We start from the raw sequence: 16534 nt of genomic DNA, 5'->3' as shown, positions 1-16534 counted from the left end.
TACGTAATCTATACTTATTTTAGTAAGGATTACGATGCCGTTAGTCACTGCTAACTGCTTCCTCGGCATTCTAGTCACTCTGCTTTTATTCGTGGTGTCAAGTTAACCTCTCAAGTCTGAACGGTCCCGAATGCAAGGTAAGGACTTTCTATGGAAACTCTCGCCAAATTCTTTATTACACACTGGACAGCTTTCCGCTCGAACGTGCCAACAACAGTAATGAAATAGGCGTCAGTCTTGATTATAAACTTAAATTCGACCAGATTCGATTTGTCAAGACACAGTTGAAACAAAACATGATGTCCAGTTGCCGTCATAAACTCCAGTAGATTCATCTTAGAATGTTGCTTTGTGTAATATTTATTAGCGGAGGCGTCTCCTCTGGCTTGAGCCTAGACTACCCCGACTAGACTAACACGTAAGTATACAGCTTCATCTCTCAACCTGTCGACCTGACAGCTCTCGGGTCTCAGATGTACTTTTTCATACAAATGTTGACCACCATTTTCCCTACTTTTAGCTCGAATCTTACGGATTGTGCTGCGCCTCGGTCACCATCCAGTCAGCCAATCAGACAATCAGTATGTTTTAGCTTTCCTTAATTTATCGTCGATAAATGTTTTTCCAGAAATGGTGTTATTATTGGTATTAATAACAAAACTTTAGCTGGCTCATTGTCATGTCAATGCACACTTTGGGTCTGATGCATCTCTGTTAAACTTAGGCTCTCGTTTGTTCAGTGACTGTCAGCTTCTCTCACAGTCGAGCTGAAAGTGTGTAACCGTTTCAATGGTAATAAATCAACTACTTAATTTATGAGGTGCAATTTTTAAGATATTTTCGCTATTCTCAACTCGTTTGGGTGGGGCGATAGCTTAGAGTAAAAGCATCTTTGCCCCCGGGTTAAATATTTGTTTGTGTGTTTTTGTGTATTGAGCTTTTTCGCTTTTTCATAGCGAGAACTTTCTCTTCTAATTGAAAGCAGTCCGACAAGGCGGAAGATAACCAGAGTGTGATGCAGACAAGCTCTCGAGTGGGCTGCTGAGGTCGACCCCAGGCCCGTGCCCGGGGCTTGAAGCTGAGCACGCAGCTAGGAATTATTTGATACGAGTGGCGAGTGGCCCGCGCATTGATGACGATCAATGAAGTTGCCCACCATGCAGTAAGACATTTTTGCAGCCGCCGGCTATTTTATCTCTCAATATATACAACAAATTCGTATTGGCGCTGATGGCTGAGGTGACGGCGGCAACGATAAGCGCCAAACTGAAAATAAATAATAAATATGTAGAAGAGTGGAAAAAACAACTGCTACTACGAGATGCCCGCAGCAGTACCAGCAGCATTCAACAGCGAGAACTGGTCGCTCGCCTGGAACTCTTGACGTTGATATATATATATATATATATATTTTTTTTGTGAGCAATGCCGCGTCTCATGGAAGTTGTGGCATCGGTTTGGCTCCAACTCGGGCTCTACCTCTGGCTGCGGCTCTGTTTCTGGCTCCAGTGTGTCGCCGCGTCTGTGTCTTTTTGGCTTCTAATGGTAGCTGTAAGGTGAGAATCGATTTAGTTCGGTTTACGGCGATCAAAGATACAAACGCGAAAAAGTTTCTATTTTGTGCGGCTCTCAGTATTAAAAAGTGAAACCGTGTCAGGAAGAGGAACAGGAGGAAACGCTGTGACATTAACATTACCATTGACATTAACATTATCATTGACCTTAAAGTTAACATTAACATTAACTTTAACATTGCACCAGTGAATACCTGTCGCCTATTCATGACACAAGACCCTCAAAAGTGATCGAGCACATTTCCTGCTACTTTATCAATTGCAGCAGGAGTGAATCAATTTGGCTGCCAACTGAACTAAAGGTATATCTATTTCCGTTTTGTTCAAATAACTACCTATGACTGTTGGCTAAGTGAGCGTGTCCTAAGCTTTTTCATAGTTCGCGAACCTTCGAACAAAAAGTTTTAACGCCGACCTGGTAATTTCTCTATGCCAACGATTTCCTGGCTTCAACTATTGCAAGGCCCGGCTACGCCGGCCAGTCGGAAGAAGTGCCTTATGCAAGTGTGACCATTTGCTGTGGCCAACAACACATTTAATTGCATAATTTGTGCACGAAAATTAAAAAAATATATATATATATATATATTAATTATTATGCACGGCCAAAGTGTATTGGCAAAGACGGTGATGATAAAGCTTAGGTGGGGATGGATAAAATTCAATTTGATGCCGATTTGTGTTATACAAATTAATTACATTTATATTACTACTGCCTTAATAATGGCAATATTTCGTATACATCTTACCTCTTATACTTAATGTCTCTTTCATTAGTTAGTTATATGATCGGACTTGTGTCTACATATATATGTGCACTTTCACATTGTCAGAGGATGAGATCTTAAAGTCCACCCCCTTTCATCAACTTCAGTAGCCACCACTGCATGCAGCTGGGTAATGAACAGTGAACAGAAGTAGATGCAGCAACTATTAACATTACGAGTTAGGCGCATGCACACAATTCGAATGAATTGCAGTTAATATGCTTATATTATGCAGAGAACCGCCACTCTTAATGCCTGTTATACGTCCAGTGAAGCATATAATCTGGAGGTATTGCATCAAAAGATACAAAGATATGCACACCGTAGCACAAAATCACTCGGCCAGAGCCAACAAAAGTGCGGAAAAAGTGTGAATTGATGTAGAATATAGAGATAGCGAAAACGATCTTGTAAAAAAGGAAGAATAAAAAAATATATATTAAGCGGGTCTCGAGCCAGCCAAACAATTAATTATATCACATAACATTTAATGACAACTTTTACTTTGCCGCCGGCTACACAAAATTTCTAAATAAATAAATTTAAATCAAACATCGGCTTGCATTCCCTGATTGTTGATGCAATCTAACACATTTACAACAACAACAACAAAAACAATCGACATTACATTGGCGATCCGCGACGCAACTCCGTCCGTAATTAAAGTTAATTTCCGCGTTGATTGATACAATTTAGTTTTTTATACTTTAGCCAGAGATAATTTTAATAAGCAGTCGAGAATGCCCGACTAATAGATACCATTTACCTGCATTTACCTGCACTCTTTGCTTTTTCTTTCACATTACGAAGGATGTATCTGAAAGATTTTTGTAATTATTTTCGGATTGTTTTAAAATGATATTCCTATTAAAATGAGAATGTGGAAGATAGTATTTCTTATCAACATTAGGGGCCATATATTTATAGCTTTGTTAGTCTCTGAGATCGACGAGCCAGCTTGAAGATAGTCAGGGTATAAAAATGTTGTTTAAGAATTTTCCATGACTTGCATCTAAATCTTCAAACAAGGTCAGCTTAATTTAACCCTGGTGTGTGTAAGTTTTAGCACCCCCCACCCCCCCTAAGTAATAACGAATTGACATATTTCAGATTTACATGTACCCTTTGAATAATTGATACTCAAGAAATGTATATGTACAACATTCCATAGATTCCAATAATTAGCCATAATTGACAAGTTAGAATGCTTCAGTCAAGATTAGGAGAAACCCTCAAGCGGTCGCTACAAATAGTCAAGCTTTTATTAATACATATGTTCGCCATGTTACCCTTTCCCTTAACCTATCTTCTACAACATTGGGGTTTGTTGTTGGATCTTTAGGCACATATAATATGGAAACCAAACGTGTGAAAATACCAAAAAACTAGGCTATGCCTCGTAAAATTTGTTTTGTACAATATTGGATAACGCGAGAAAAAGTTATCAATGAAATAAAATACTTTGGATCTGTATTTATTATGCGAGATACGAGATTTGATGAATCTAGCTCTTATAGCCTCCGAGATATGCGTGTCGACATGGACAGGCGGATGGAAATGGCTACATAAACTCATCTGAAAATGTTGAGCAAAAATATATATAGTTAATGGCATCGGAATGCTTCCCATTTCCCGTGACATAAACAGCAATGTACCTCTTTTTCATTCCATTTATTTATTTTTACAAATTTTTTTTCACTTTTTTTCATTTGCGCAACCAAACATAGCTACTAGTGGATGGGTCTATAAAGGAACAAATTTTAATGAATTAAGAGTTGCAATAATTAGCTTTAGTGAAGCTGCCCAATGGGTATGCCATCAAATAGGTCTTATGACATAGCTCATATTCGAACTTTGATGTGTTTTTACAGTTTATCAGCTCCTGGGCATTGGTTGAACTTTCCACATGAGACACAAAGTTGTTATGCTGCGGTTGTTGCTGTTGACTCTGCTGCTGTTGTCGGACGCGGGTTGGGGGCATGATCAGAAGCCGGAGCCAATAGGGTATGCTAGCAGCAAACCGCCCACCCAAGAGCTACCTCGGCCATTAACGTTGCCAACAGAACTGACATTCCAGCAGAGCCAGAGGAATACGCGCTCCCGTCGACCCACTCTGATGGATGTGGCGTTGCAGCAGAGCGTGCAGCAAGGACTCAATGCCATGGCCGAGCTGTATGGCAGAATACAACCACAAATGCTGCTTAATGGTGTGCGATTGGTTTTTTATTGCTGGAACCACATTTGTAACTTTTTCCTTTTGAAGGTCAAATGCTGCAGGACAACCACCCAGCCGCCCTACTATCGCGCTTCAACGCGCCCAATGCAGAGTCAGAGCAACGGGAGATGGCCGCCTATGCAACCATCGAAGCCACAAAAGCCTTTCGCCAAAAGTAAGTCCTCGGGCCAGCCAACAGAACGGGTGGGTGAGTGAGCAAAATCCTTGCCAAAGGCGCATAATTTAAGCTCAGCTTGCAACAATTCTAGTGTTGTTCGGCGGTAATACTTTTTGGTGGATTGGGTAACAGAAATCATATTTGTTTTTGATTTACTTTGTTTTTTCTTTAAACTAAAACATAATCAAATATAATCAGGTAGAAGTAATAAAAGGTACAACTCTTAGTGAAAATGCTCAAATTTCTATCCTAGAGATATATTATCTAAGAAGCAAAAGTTGCCGCACCCGAAGTTAATTGAAAGAAAACAAAGCCAATAGAAATACATAGCAATAATTTGACAATTTAAGCGGAGACGCTTCTGCATACCGATGCCACCCCCATTCCAAAGCAGCGGTAACTTTCTCGCTTGATTAACGAGTTCTACGACTCCATGACACCCTTTGCTCATGAGTTGAAGTTGAAGTGCGCTGAAAAAAGTGCTCCAAAATGTGACCAGTAGCGGTATGGAGGCAGGAGTGGGAGCGGGAGCAGTAGCGACACCCGTAAAATCATATCTAAAACGACAGCCAACGATGGTTGCCGTGACAGCTGAGAGTAAACTTTCACTTTGACATTGAAATGCCACATAATTGCAAGCCAGCATCAGCAGCCGTCATGGTCTGGACCACGCCAGGCCATTTAAGTTAAGCCAAATTGTATGATAGCTGAAGTTAAATTAAATTTGCCCGCTGGCTGGACTGTGCTGGACTGTGCTGAGCTGAGCTGTGCTGGGCTGAGCCGAGTAGAGCTGGGCAGTGCAAAAGTAAATGACCCCTTTGGCCAGGCAGCGGAAACAGCAGTCGAGCAGCCACCGCAGCAGTGTAGTTTTTCCAGTTTGCAAGTTTTCACTTTTCACAACGAGTTTAAAATTCGAGTTCGGCTTCGGCTTGCATCTAAAAAAAATCCGTGCAATTTTCCACACATAACCAGCATTAAGCACAGCTAAAACAGAACTTTCACTCGAAGACAGTCACAATTACAAAACATTAACACACACACACACCCGCTCGCATATATGTAGGTGCAGGTGCAATGAGCCGAAGCTGCCCAAATACTTTTATGTAATCAATGCAATCAACTGCGGTGCCCAATGAGCTGACAACAATAACAATCCGTGACGAAGGCGCCACAGCACTTAAAGTTTCATCCCAGCTCTTTCGTTTTTACCTACCCTGCAGACATAATAAATAAGCATCAAATTGATACCCCCTTATTCATGAAATATGAATCTTGTTTTAAGAAAGCCTCTTAAATAAATTAACCCTCCTAGCTGAGGGTATCTCCTAGTCGAGCAATCTCGATTATTGCTTGCTTGCTGATTGCCCAAAATTAAATTACGAAATATTTGATGCGGTCGCTTTTATTAAAAGTCACTGCCTTCATCGATGATGTGACCAAGCGTTAGCGCTCATTAATATTGCCAAAAGCAGCATTTGGCCAAATTAGAAGAAAGCGAGTGAATGTGCACGATTGTAATTATATATTATATGTGTGCATTTATGTTTATGGACAGCGACATCAAACCTTAGAAATAATATGGTGAAAAACGCATGACGCTTTCCCATTTACACTCTTCGTCTCCAACTCTGCCTTGGTCTTTCAATAAGTCGCAGTGTGAGCATTCGCAATATGATTACATCAAACGGCGACAACAAAAAATCCATACCGAACAACAAAGTTCGCCGGCGACTTATATGCCAAAGAAAGATACAAACACAAGTGAATAAATAAAAGCCACAAGACGCGACTTTCGTTTTCTACAAGCGCCAAGCGCCGCACGAATTCGGCCTCAAGCACCCAGCAGTACGAAACCTTATGTACACACAAATAAATGTGTATATATGTGCATACAGTGTATATATATGTATATAAAAAAAGAAGCATTTTTTTGTTTTTGTCTGCTGAGTTCATTGAACGGCGCGGCTGCGGCTGCGCTCTACAGCTGTGTATTCATGTGTAGACAAAGATTGCGCATACGCCTCGTTGTCTAAGGTAAAGGGCGTTGAGTGCTTTTATAGGTATTAAAATGAATAGTTAAATGAAAAACCAGAAAACCGAGATCCGAAAAGTACAAAAAATAAGATCAGTCATTTTCCACTTTCACCGCACAAAGTACAATCAACTCGTTGACTTTCTAATACCCTTAATTTTGATCACCATCTGCAGAGCATTTATTTATCTAAAAATTATAAAAAAATTATAAAAAAATATTATAGTGCAGCAAGATCAAATAAACTTGTTAGATGTGAGACTGTCGAAACATAAACTTGATGGATTTGTTTTGACTTCATGTCAAATGTTGAGAGCGGTATCTGACTTTTTATAATTCATTATCCTTTTCTGGATAATAATGCCCCACAAGGGTATTTCGACTTTTGTACTTTCTTGTGTACAATTTTTCGTTCATGAGATGTACGAGTGTTAAATATAAACCCGAGCGTATTTTCAACCCTTTCCATTAAAACCTATAATTGCAGTCTCATGTATTATTGGGACTTTCTATTGATCAGAGTCGTTTTCATGATAAATTAATTATACCCAGAGAAAGAGTAAAAACCTGCAGGTAAAGCCAAAGCAGCTAAAGCAAAGTCAGCTGCTCACGTTGTGATATTTTATGCGTTTTCCCACCACATACTTATACATATATATATATGTATATACATATTTACAAATATAACACTGAAAACGCAAATTGCTTTAATTTGTTGGTGGATCTCGCATCTCAACACCGGCAGCATTGCGACGAACTCGTTTGGGTCTCTGTTGGCCATGTGGCTCCCAACTTCGTGCAACTTGAACGTTTTATAAATAGATGCCGCTAACGTTTGTAGACAGCACTTGAAAACAAAGTTTGAACGCAGCCATGTCGACGATAAAAACATAGGCAGGATTAGGATGAGCTAACCAGAAGTATTGTCTCCTCTCAGCTTCCAGCACATCGATGAGCTAGCGCGCCAATCGCATGCCCACAAGATCTCGTTGCGCCGTACGGCGCTGGAGGGGCTATGCCCTGTTCGTGATCCGCCGCCTTGTATGCCAGCCTCGGAACGCTATCGAACGCACGACGGAACATGCAACAACAAACGGAGACCACGCTGGGGAGCTGCACAGATGCCCTTTAATCGGTTCCTGCCGCCAGAGTACGGCGATGGAGTGGACAGTGTTCGCAGCTCTACAGATGGCAGCACTTTGTCCTCTTCGCGTTTTGTCAGCTTGCTGGTGCATGGTGCACGCGAAGGCGAAGCCCCACTGACTCTCATGATAGCGCAGTGGGGCCAGCTGCTGGATCACGACATGACGTCGACGGCACAACCACGGTTAGGAAAGCTAGCGAATTATTATCCGGTTAACTAAACATTTTACTTTCGGACAGGTCCATCAACGGCTCTATACCCAGTTGCTGTGGCGGCAAGGACTTTCATCCATCGTGCTTTCCAATCAAGGTGCCACTGGATGATCCATGGCTGTCGCCACTCAAGGTTCGCTGCTTGGAGTTTTTGCGTTCGGCCCCTGCACAACGTCGCGACTGTGTTCTATCCTGGCGTGAGCAAACCAATCAAGCAACGTCCTATATTGATGCTTCGCCCATTTACTCAAACAGTGCCAAGTCCTCGGACAACGCACGTATATTTCGTAATGGCCAACTGATCTATGGCCGTGGCAATCCCTCTGATGATGTTTGCCAGCGCGGCGCTATCGCGACACAGTGCATCAGATCCGGTGACGGACGTAGCGGCGAACAGCCTGGTCTGCTGGCCATGCATCATGTGTGGGTCGGCGAGCACAATCGCATTGCGTTAGAGTTGAGTGAGCTGAATCCACACTGGAGCGACGAGAAGATCTATCAGGAAACGCGAAGAATTGTGGGTGCCATGTTTCAGCACATCACATATAGAGAGTTCCTACCAGTGATACTGGGCAAAGAAGTGTGTAAGCTGTTCGATTTGGAGCTACTGAGCACCGGTTTCTACGAGGGCTATGATCCAAAAGTCAATCCCACCGTAGCCAACGCGTTCTCATCAGCAGCCTTTCGATTTGGCCACTCACTGGTGCAGAATTCCTATATGAGATGCGACCGCCATCACAATGTTATCAACAACAGTAAGTTTCAGCGATATTCTTAAATGCTAATCCATCAGCATGCTGTACTATGCTTACCTTATTTCTAGATGTCAGTTTGCATGAGGAGTTCCAGAACGGTGACATTGGTACTGCTGGCTCACTGCATCGTCTGCTCCGAGGAATGGCTTCGCAGCGCGCGCTCAAACGCGACGAATTTATAACGCCTGAGCTGACCAACCATCTGTTTCAGACACCAGGCTTTCCCTTTGGCCTAGACTTGGCCGCTATCAACATTCAGCGTGGGCGGGACCATGGCCTAGCTCCGTACACCTCGTGGCGTGTTCCTTGTGGACTGAGTCCTATTCAAAGCTGGGATGAATTTGGTAATGTTGTGCCTTAGTGGATCGTTCAGCATACTTATACTTCTCATCCTTATCTCTGTCATAGCCAATGTAGTGGGTCCAGAGTCGGCCAAACGAATTGGCCACGCCTACCGGAGCGTTCACGATATCGATCTATTTGTCGGTGGTATTGCGGAAAGACCCGTAGTTGGTGGTCTGGTTGGTCCTACTTTTGCCTGCATCATAGCTCAGCAGTTCAGTAACTCGCGTCGTGGTGATAGATTCTGGTACGAGAATGGCGGCTTTGAGAGCTCATTCACACCAGCGCAGATCCATTCGCTAAGGAGAGTATCGCTAGCGCAAGTTTTATGCCGTGCAGTGGGTGGGGGCACGTTCCAGCCACATATTTTTATTCCTGCTGAGTTTACAGACAACGAACGTCAGAACTGCGGCACTGGCATTCTGGGGTCCATTGATCTTAGTCCTTGGTTAGAGCAAGATCCGTTTTTAGCTGCCAAGCATCAGCCCGATCATGTTTTTAACATTGTACAACCGGAGCTGTCCCAAAATGAAATGAGTTTTACGTCAAATCTGAAGGAAGATAAGGCGGGCTTTTCAAACCGCGTAAAGCCTAGCCAGCCTCATGTGGACTTTAGTCCCAACTCAGCTACGGGCTTTCAGCGACCAAAAAATGGAAGCATACCCAAAATTAACGACAAACTAGACCTAAAACGAAAGACTCTGACCACGACGAAGACCAACATCAACAACAATAGAAATGTGACACCTACTCGGAAGATACCTGTCACCGGAATAAACAACAAGCTAGACAAATCACCCAAAATAACTATTAATATTAAGAACTTGATCACTAGAAAACCAGGAGGAACTACATCGAAGCGAACAGTGATTATAAACAATGTCCCAATCGAGCTACGCAGTGCCGTGGACGGCAACACAACAACGACAGAGACAAGCCACGAAATACTTTCGGATACAGAAACCGAACCGTACTCCAATGACACAGACTTGCCAGAATTCCGAGATACCCACACTTTTCATGAAACACACTCGAACTATACTCCGATAACTACTGACAGACCTACAAAAACGACGCCAATCACGAAAGAAGCCCATCTACAAAACAGTGACGCAGACGACTTGATTGACCCACTAAGACAAACATCTGGGGACCTTAGCAATAGCAAACGAGTGCAGCGTGCTGTGCAAAATTCCAAGGAACTGATTAAATCGAAAACACCTGACACAGTACTTGGCACTAGACTGTTGCACAAGCAACGCAATCGCACAACAGCCCAAATCGTTTCTACAACAAAGGCAATTCCGAGCACAACTGCAAGCCTTTTCCGTGTCAGTCGTACCACAAAATCGTCTAAATCGTCCAAAACAACGAAACGCGGCGTGGAGCTGCGCAGCCATTACCAAAATAGACCCGCCTATCCCCAAAAGGTAGTTGTAAACGGACCCAACGCAAATGACCAATATGAAATTGAGATAAATATACGACAGACAAACAAAAGTCCAATAACGAAACCACTCGGTTCAGAACATAGCGACTACACTACATCGACCATTTATAGGCCCTATAACAACTACGAAAATAGCTACGCTCCACACTATATGGACTATAGCAGCACTACGCCCAGTTACGGGTATTATCTAACACAAAGGGACCCAATCTTACAGTCACAGAAAACGAAACCACCGACAATTATTTACTTAACCGACAACGATGACAGACGCACCACAACACGGGCACCGAACATTTTTCAAAACTTTTTAAGCTTTGCCACCAACAGTTTAAATCCAAATGCCAATCGACGACCCACACAGGCGCCGGAGCCAAGTCCAATTTCATCGATCCACCAAGAGCGACCTTATCAGGAAACTAATGTGATAAACAGTCCAATCAGCGGTGGTGGCTCACATATTATAGCCAGCTCAGCGTATGCACCACGGCCACCTTTCTCACAAGCACACCCGGTTACAAGCAGCTCCCAAATAGGGGCAAGCTCCCAATCTAATTATCTGCATGCGTCCAGCAGCGCCGTTAGCTCTGGACACTTTGGCAGCATTTCGGGTGTGGCCAGTGCAAATGGCGCCGATAGCACATTCAGTTTTAATATACGTCCGCGTCCTGAAGTAAATCCTGTTTTTAGTTCCTACCCGCGCCCGCAAAACCTTGCTGGAAGCTACGGCCTGGCTTCCCAATCGCCATACAGGCCGGACTACCCGCAAAGCCAGAGCGAACTATATTACGATCGGGAGCTGACCCAAAACCTTAGTCCTTTCTCTACTGGCACTGCGGGCCACAGACCACTGACCCAGACGCAGACGTACTATGCTCGCATGCCGGAACTAAAAGAGGCAAGCGGTGCCAACAATGACTTTTCGAATACGGACCACAAATTGGATATCGTACGGGACTACGACTTTTTGAGCCGAACGCTGAACAATATTACCATCGATGAGAGTACACTTGAGAGCAATGAAGATTACGTATATGACGAGGACGAGCTTAACAAAACCATTGACTTCACCAAATTAGGTAAACAGACGAGTGGCATGACGACATCTTCGATGACATACAATAGGAACAGTTCAGGCAACGACGAACCGACAAACTCAACTACGACCACCTCGAATATAACTTACCTGGACGACAACTTCGTACTGCCCATGTTGAAGAACAAGACACATATAATGTACGTGACAGAAATGCCCAAACCAATACTGACATCCTCAAGCCGAAGCGCAACTAACAGCAAAGTGACGATTTTTCCGGACAGCGTTGGGAAACAGCTGGGCGGGCATATATTGGCCGAAACCGAGGACTATGACGAACGATCGACAGTTGTTAGTGCAGCTCCCCAAAAATTTTCCAATCTAGCATTTGCGCCTATAACCGTGCTTACAAAACCGGACAGGTGAGTTCAAAGGAAGAACAGCATGAGGAAGAAGCACTGAAAAATACTAAGTTACGTTTAACTAACAGGCCTGATAATTGGGTTATATTCAACAAAACGAACGAAGAGCCGCCTCTACCGCAGCCACCAGCAGTGAGTACGGGTATGGGCGCAGAGCCCACTGCAGAGGTGCCAAAGCCGTTCTACAGTGTAAGACGCAAACAGAATATACGTGTGGCAGAAGCAATCGAGGCGAATCCTAAAAAGCCAGAAAAAGAAACTGTAGCGCCATTGGAATGATCAGTAGAAATGCCAAATTAGTCTTAATTTATTTATTGTATTTAATGAATATACCCACTGTGGGAAATGTACTATGCATAATCATTTAATTTAAATTTTACTTACTGCTATGATTTAAACATTTTTTTTTGGCGCGCAATCAGCCTTGCCAGATAACAAAAATAAATAGCGGCAGCTAATGTTATCGATAAATATAATAACAACGGTCACACCGCCTATCGGCTAGCCACCACAATTACCATCTATAAACTGAATAAACTGAATAAACGAAGAAATTTTCGCTTCCTATGTAAATTTTTATATAAAAGACTGTGCAACAAAGCAATCGGGATTCGATGTGTGCGGCGGCGTTTAACTGCCGTCGCTGATGCCCGCGTTAAAAGCTTCTTGTGGATATTTGTGTTACGGTGGCCCTGTTGTTGCTTTTGTCGGTAAATTTTTAAGTCTGATTTTCGAGTCTGTGAGGCAATGGAGACTGATTACCAAAATTACGTCGAGTCATTGTCGGGGGTTTCTTCGGATGACGATGATATCTCCACGGTGGATAGTTCTGATGAGGCTGAGGAGCCGACCAACACGCAAACTCACCCATCGCAGACGCAATCGCGAACGCGAAATCTGGTACAAATGTTGTACGACAGAGAGGTATGTGGACTACATACATACGTATGTTTGTATGTACATAGGATCCTCAAAAGTTCACTTCTAATAAATGTGCACCCAAACTCCAATAGCGCACAGGATTTTTCTCAGGTCAATCACGGGAGGGCCAAAAACAGAAACTTCCTTACGACCAAGTGCCAAATAGATTAAAATTATATCTCAAGGACGTGTTGGCAAGCAATGCGTTAGAAGGGTAAGCGCCCCCAAAAAGGATGGGGCAGTCCCAAGACTCGCTCTAAGACCATTTCTTCCAGGCACATATTCATGGGACTGACTGCTTGTGGGCAGTACATGATCAGCCATCGAGTCGTGTGCAACGACAATACATCACTGAACCACTACTCCTTTAACGTAGGCTACAAGTACACGTAAGTGATCGCATTGACATATAAACAGCATTAAAACATCTGTATTTTCCACCACACAGTCTTTACTTTTGGCTCTTCCAACCCCACAAAAAACTGCGATATTTTTTCTCGCGCCGTTTGTTCGATGATCATGTGGTGGACAATCTAAAGTCGGTCACCATGACACAGTGGAAAAATGCAGACCAGCAAATTCTGGTAGTACATGGCGCTGCAACGGAAGAGAGCGAAGAAAGCTATATAACATATGTCAAAGTTCCTAAGCTTGGTTGTTTGGAGTGTCGAAAGCTTTGCGATGACGGTCCATGTGATTAACATTAATGCATATGTACTGATGGCCCAATAACCTACATTATATATTTTCAGATTCCTTTTACAACGCACACTGTCTAAATTGCCATTTGACAGTGCACACAAAGTATTCCTCGACCGAAACGGACCCGCGCTTCGAGCCGACAATAAATCTTCTTTGTCCAGAGCGCATTCTCATTATCTCGAATGGCTTCATGCACATGCTGCGAATCGACGTGGACACGCCGGCCGTACCCAATAGCAGCTCCTTGCCACAGCAAAATTATAGCCTGCCCTGCACTCAGCAAACACTGCTGCTACCACGCACTCCACTAGCCAGCGAGGAAGATCGCTGCTCGGTCCCCTTTACTGGTTCTGAAGCGGATAGTGAGCACAGCGTTGTAGCACGCATTATTGCGGATTTCAGTGACATTGAAACTGATCATACTCACCGCGCTAATAATGCCATTAACAATAGAGACAACGAAATACAACAGCGCAGCAATGCAGAACACAATAGCATCGGCTACGAAAAGTTAATTTTTTCGTCCAACTGCAACAACGGCGTAGCTGCGTCTAGTATGACACTGTTGGAAACGACCTTACCAGTAGTTATACAAAATGTTGTTGGCACCAATGAATCCACCCAATCAAGGAAGCGCAATCAGCGTATTGTCACTAGATCTTATCGAAACGGAATCACAACAATTGATATGCAAGTAAGCTTTCCATGTTATGCGCGCCTTATGCATAGTATAATTTTAAATTTTGTAGAACACATCGGCTTCCAGCTCAATGACAGACAAATCAAATGCCTACGAGTTCTCCGAAGACAACGAAAAATGTGAAAAGATTTCAACTTTTCGCAAACGTCGACTTGCTGATAAAAAATATGAATTCTCTGAGGATAACTCTGAAAACATCATACCGTTCACGAAAATTCGTTCAGCAGGACGTACAACGTTTAGCCCATCAACCGCTAGTTCATCTGGCCAGCGTAGTCTGCATCGTTTTTCACCAACGACACACTACTTTCACAATTCCCCATGTGCTTCCCCATCATCATCTCCACACCCAGCACAGCCATCACATACCCCGCCACCGCCGCTGCATTTGGGATTTCGTTCACCGCCTTCCAGCTCGAGTCTAATGCGGTCACCCAGCCGCAATGCAAATGCAGCCACGGTTGCTGCTCAAATTTACAATCAAAAGTCGCCGCCGCTGTCCCAGGCGACACAACAAATGCTCAGTTATAAGCCCGTTGGACCTTTAGGTGCATTATCCCCATTGCAGGTATCTATGGCCAAGCGCTTTGAGATTGGAGGATCAATGTCACCCAACGCCGGGCTGTCATTTTTATCGCCGCGGCGTGATGAGCAGCGCATTGTCGAAATGCCCGTGCAAGGTGGAGTTATGCCAGAGAAGCCGGTGTGCACCAAGAAGCTGCGACGTCGCTATGTAGATGAGGACGATGCCACGTCTGTAATTACGAGTGAAGAAGGTAAGCCTTCCAAACATTACAATATATAATGTCGTATATCGTATTTGACTTATACTGTTTTATCCATAGACGATTGTATCTCCCCGGGCTATCATACCTCGCTTCCCATGGAGGTGCACGGCTCTTGCTATTCCGAAATGCAAATGATTTCACAGGCATCCTTTCAACGCTTGCGCTGCAGCAGCGTAGTTATAACACAGCACTCCTTCGATCTTGAGACTTTCACATATTATGTTATAAGCATGATCTGTCAAAAGCATCAAAAGATCTACAATGTATTTTACGACTGGGCCTATGAGTTCATCAGTGTTTGCCCACTAAGCCAAACTATTAGCTGTATGCTCATGGCACAATTCTCGGCACGTGATCAAATGCCTGCCACTCCAACAAATTGTATGTACTGCACTGGTCGCATGGGCTGTGTTTTTCACAATCGACAATACGAGTGTCGTATTCTTTTCACCTGGAACATGGAAAGTGGACAATGGCAGGTACTTGACTATGGCGAACTCAAAGAAATGCACGAACTGTTTAGCCCCCTTAAACGGCTGGGGAAATCTCGTTTGACTTTTGCTCAGGTGGCCAGACAGATGGCTCAGGAAATGTCAGCCAGTCTAAACCGGCTGCCCGATTATACCTCTCATTTGCGAGTACTAAACTCAGATATGAAGAAGTCGAAATCATCTATTTGCGATTTGGACAACATGGTGGAGTTTCATCTGAAGCGCACGATCAACTAAAAACTGTTGTACAGTTTTGCCGTTCCCGCGCCAAGTACAAGTGCATCTAGTTCAGTTTTAAACACAATAACTTGTGCTGTATTTAGTTTTAAAAAACTTTTTTAATTTAACAAAACGCTTTTGCAAAAGTTTAAAATGCGTCCTAGTTTTGACTGAAATCCTTTAATTATACTACAGTTAGTAGTTAGTTTTACGACATACATACAATAACGCATTTGTATATACTAAAATACTTTTGATATTTCACATCATACTAAATTCAACTTTAAATAAATAAGTAAAAGAATATGAATGTGGGCTTAGAAATATGTTGCCACATAGCTAGATAAGCCTGTCCTATGGGTTGACTTAAATATACAAATCTAATCATATTTTAGATATTAAGACTTGAGTGAGTGATTGACATTTTGAGAAGCTAATATGGCCAATACATTGCTAATTCATGACAACCAACATTTAAATATAAACTATATGTGCTTTTCAAGCATTTATATTTTGTTTTTTATTAAGCTTTTGTATGGGCAATAGTTACAAAATTTAAACCTATCGCTTAAATGTCAATACCATC

The 16534-nt window shown here is 43.0% G+C and overlaps 3 protein-coding genes across 3 annotated transcripts; all 3 read left to right on the top strand.

Annotated features, from left to right (window-relative positions):
* The first annotated feature begins 1530 nt into the window (after window positions 1–1530).
* On the top strand, window positions 1531–4841 carry LOC138910898 (uncharacterized). Its single transcript, XM_070206949.1, has 3 exons — window positions 1531–1876; window positions 4213–4548; window positions 4605–4841. Exons 2-3 carry the CDS (start codon window positions 4248–4250, stop codon window positions 4733–4735), a joined length of 432 nt encoding a protein of 143 aa, XP_070063050.1. The 5' UTR covers window positions 1531–1876; window positions 4213–4247; the 3' UTR covers window positions 4736–4841.
* Window positions 4842–7595: 2754 nt separating this feature from the next.
* Window positions 7596–12505, top strand: LOC6630646 (uncharacterized). Its single transcript, XM_002052993.4, has 5 exons — window positions 7596–8093; window positions 8150–8877; window positions 8946–9221; window positions 9286–12127; window positions 12196–12505. The coding sequence occupies exons 1-5, from the start codon at window positions 7810–7812 to the stop codon at window positions 12404–12406; spliced, it is 4341 nt and encodes a 1446-aa protein (XP_002053029.4). The 5' UTR covers window positions 7596–7809; the 3' UTR covers window positions 12407–12505.
* Window positions 12506–12640: 135 nt separating this feature from the next.
* Window positions 12641–16450, top strand: LOC6630647 (uncharacterized). Its single transcript, XM_002052994.4, has 7 exons — window positions 12641–13051; window positions 13141–13262; window positions 13324–13437; window positions 13497–13741; window positions 13801–14444; window positions 14500–15226; window positions 15296–16450. Exons 1-7 carry the CDS (start codon window positions 12875–12877, stop codon window positions 15964–15966), a joined length of 2700 nt encoding a protein of 899 aa, XP_002053030.1. The 5' UTR covers window positions 12641–12874; the 3' UTR covers window positions 15967–16450.
* Window positions 16451–16534: the final 84 nt, after the last annotated feature.

This window comes from Drosophila virilis, chromosome 2 (genome assembly GCF_030788295.1).
Source record: "Drosophila virilis strain 15010-1051.87 chromosome 2, Dvir_AGI_RSII-ME, whole genome shotgun sequence".
Taxonomy (NCBI): domain Eukaryota; kingdom Metazoa; phylum Arthropoda; class Insecta; order Diptera; family Drosophilidae; genus Drosophila; species Drosophila virilis.
The sequence above is the reverse complement of the archived record's forward strand: the minus strand, read 5'-3'. Positions and strand labels throughout refer to the sequence as shown.

Coding starts and splice junctions, on each gene's coding strand:
- LOC138910898 (XM_070206949.1), top strand. CDS start 4,248: ATGAGACACAAAGTTGTTATGCTGCGGTTGTTGCTGTTGACTCTGCTG. Junction 4,549..4,604: donor ACCACAAATGCTGCTTAATG/GTGTGCGATTGG, acceptor TTCCTTTTGAAG/GTCAAATGCTGCAGGACAAC.
- LOC6630646 (XM_002052993.4), top strand. CDS start 7,810: ATGCCAGCCTCGGAACGCTATCGAACGCACGACGGAACATGCAACAAC. Junction 8,094..8,149: donor ACGTCGACGGCACAACCACG/GTTAGGAAAGCT, acceptor ACTTTCGGACAG/GTCCATCAACGGCTCTATAC. Junction 12,128..12,195: donor GTGCTTACAAAACCGGACAG/GTGAGTTCAAAG, acceptor TTTAACTAACAG/GCCTGATAATTGGGTTATAT.
- LOC6630647 (XM_002052994.4), top strand. CDS start 12,875: ATGGAGACTGATTACCAAAATTACGTCGAGTCATTGTCGGGGGTTTCT. Junction 13,052..13,140: donor AAATGTTGTACGACAGAGAG/GTATGTGGACTA, acceptor AAACTCCAATAG/CGCACAGGATTTTTCTCAGG. Junction 13,263..13,323: donor GCAAGCAATGCGTTAGAAGG/GTAAGCGCCCCC, acceptor CATTTCTTCCAG/GCACATATTCATGGGACTGA.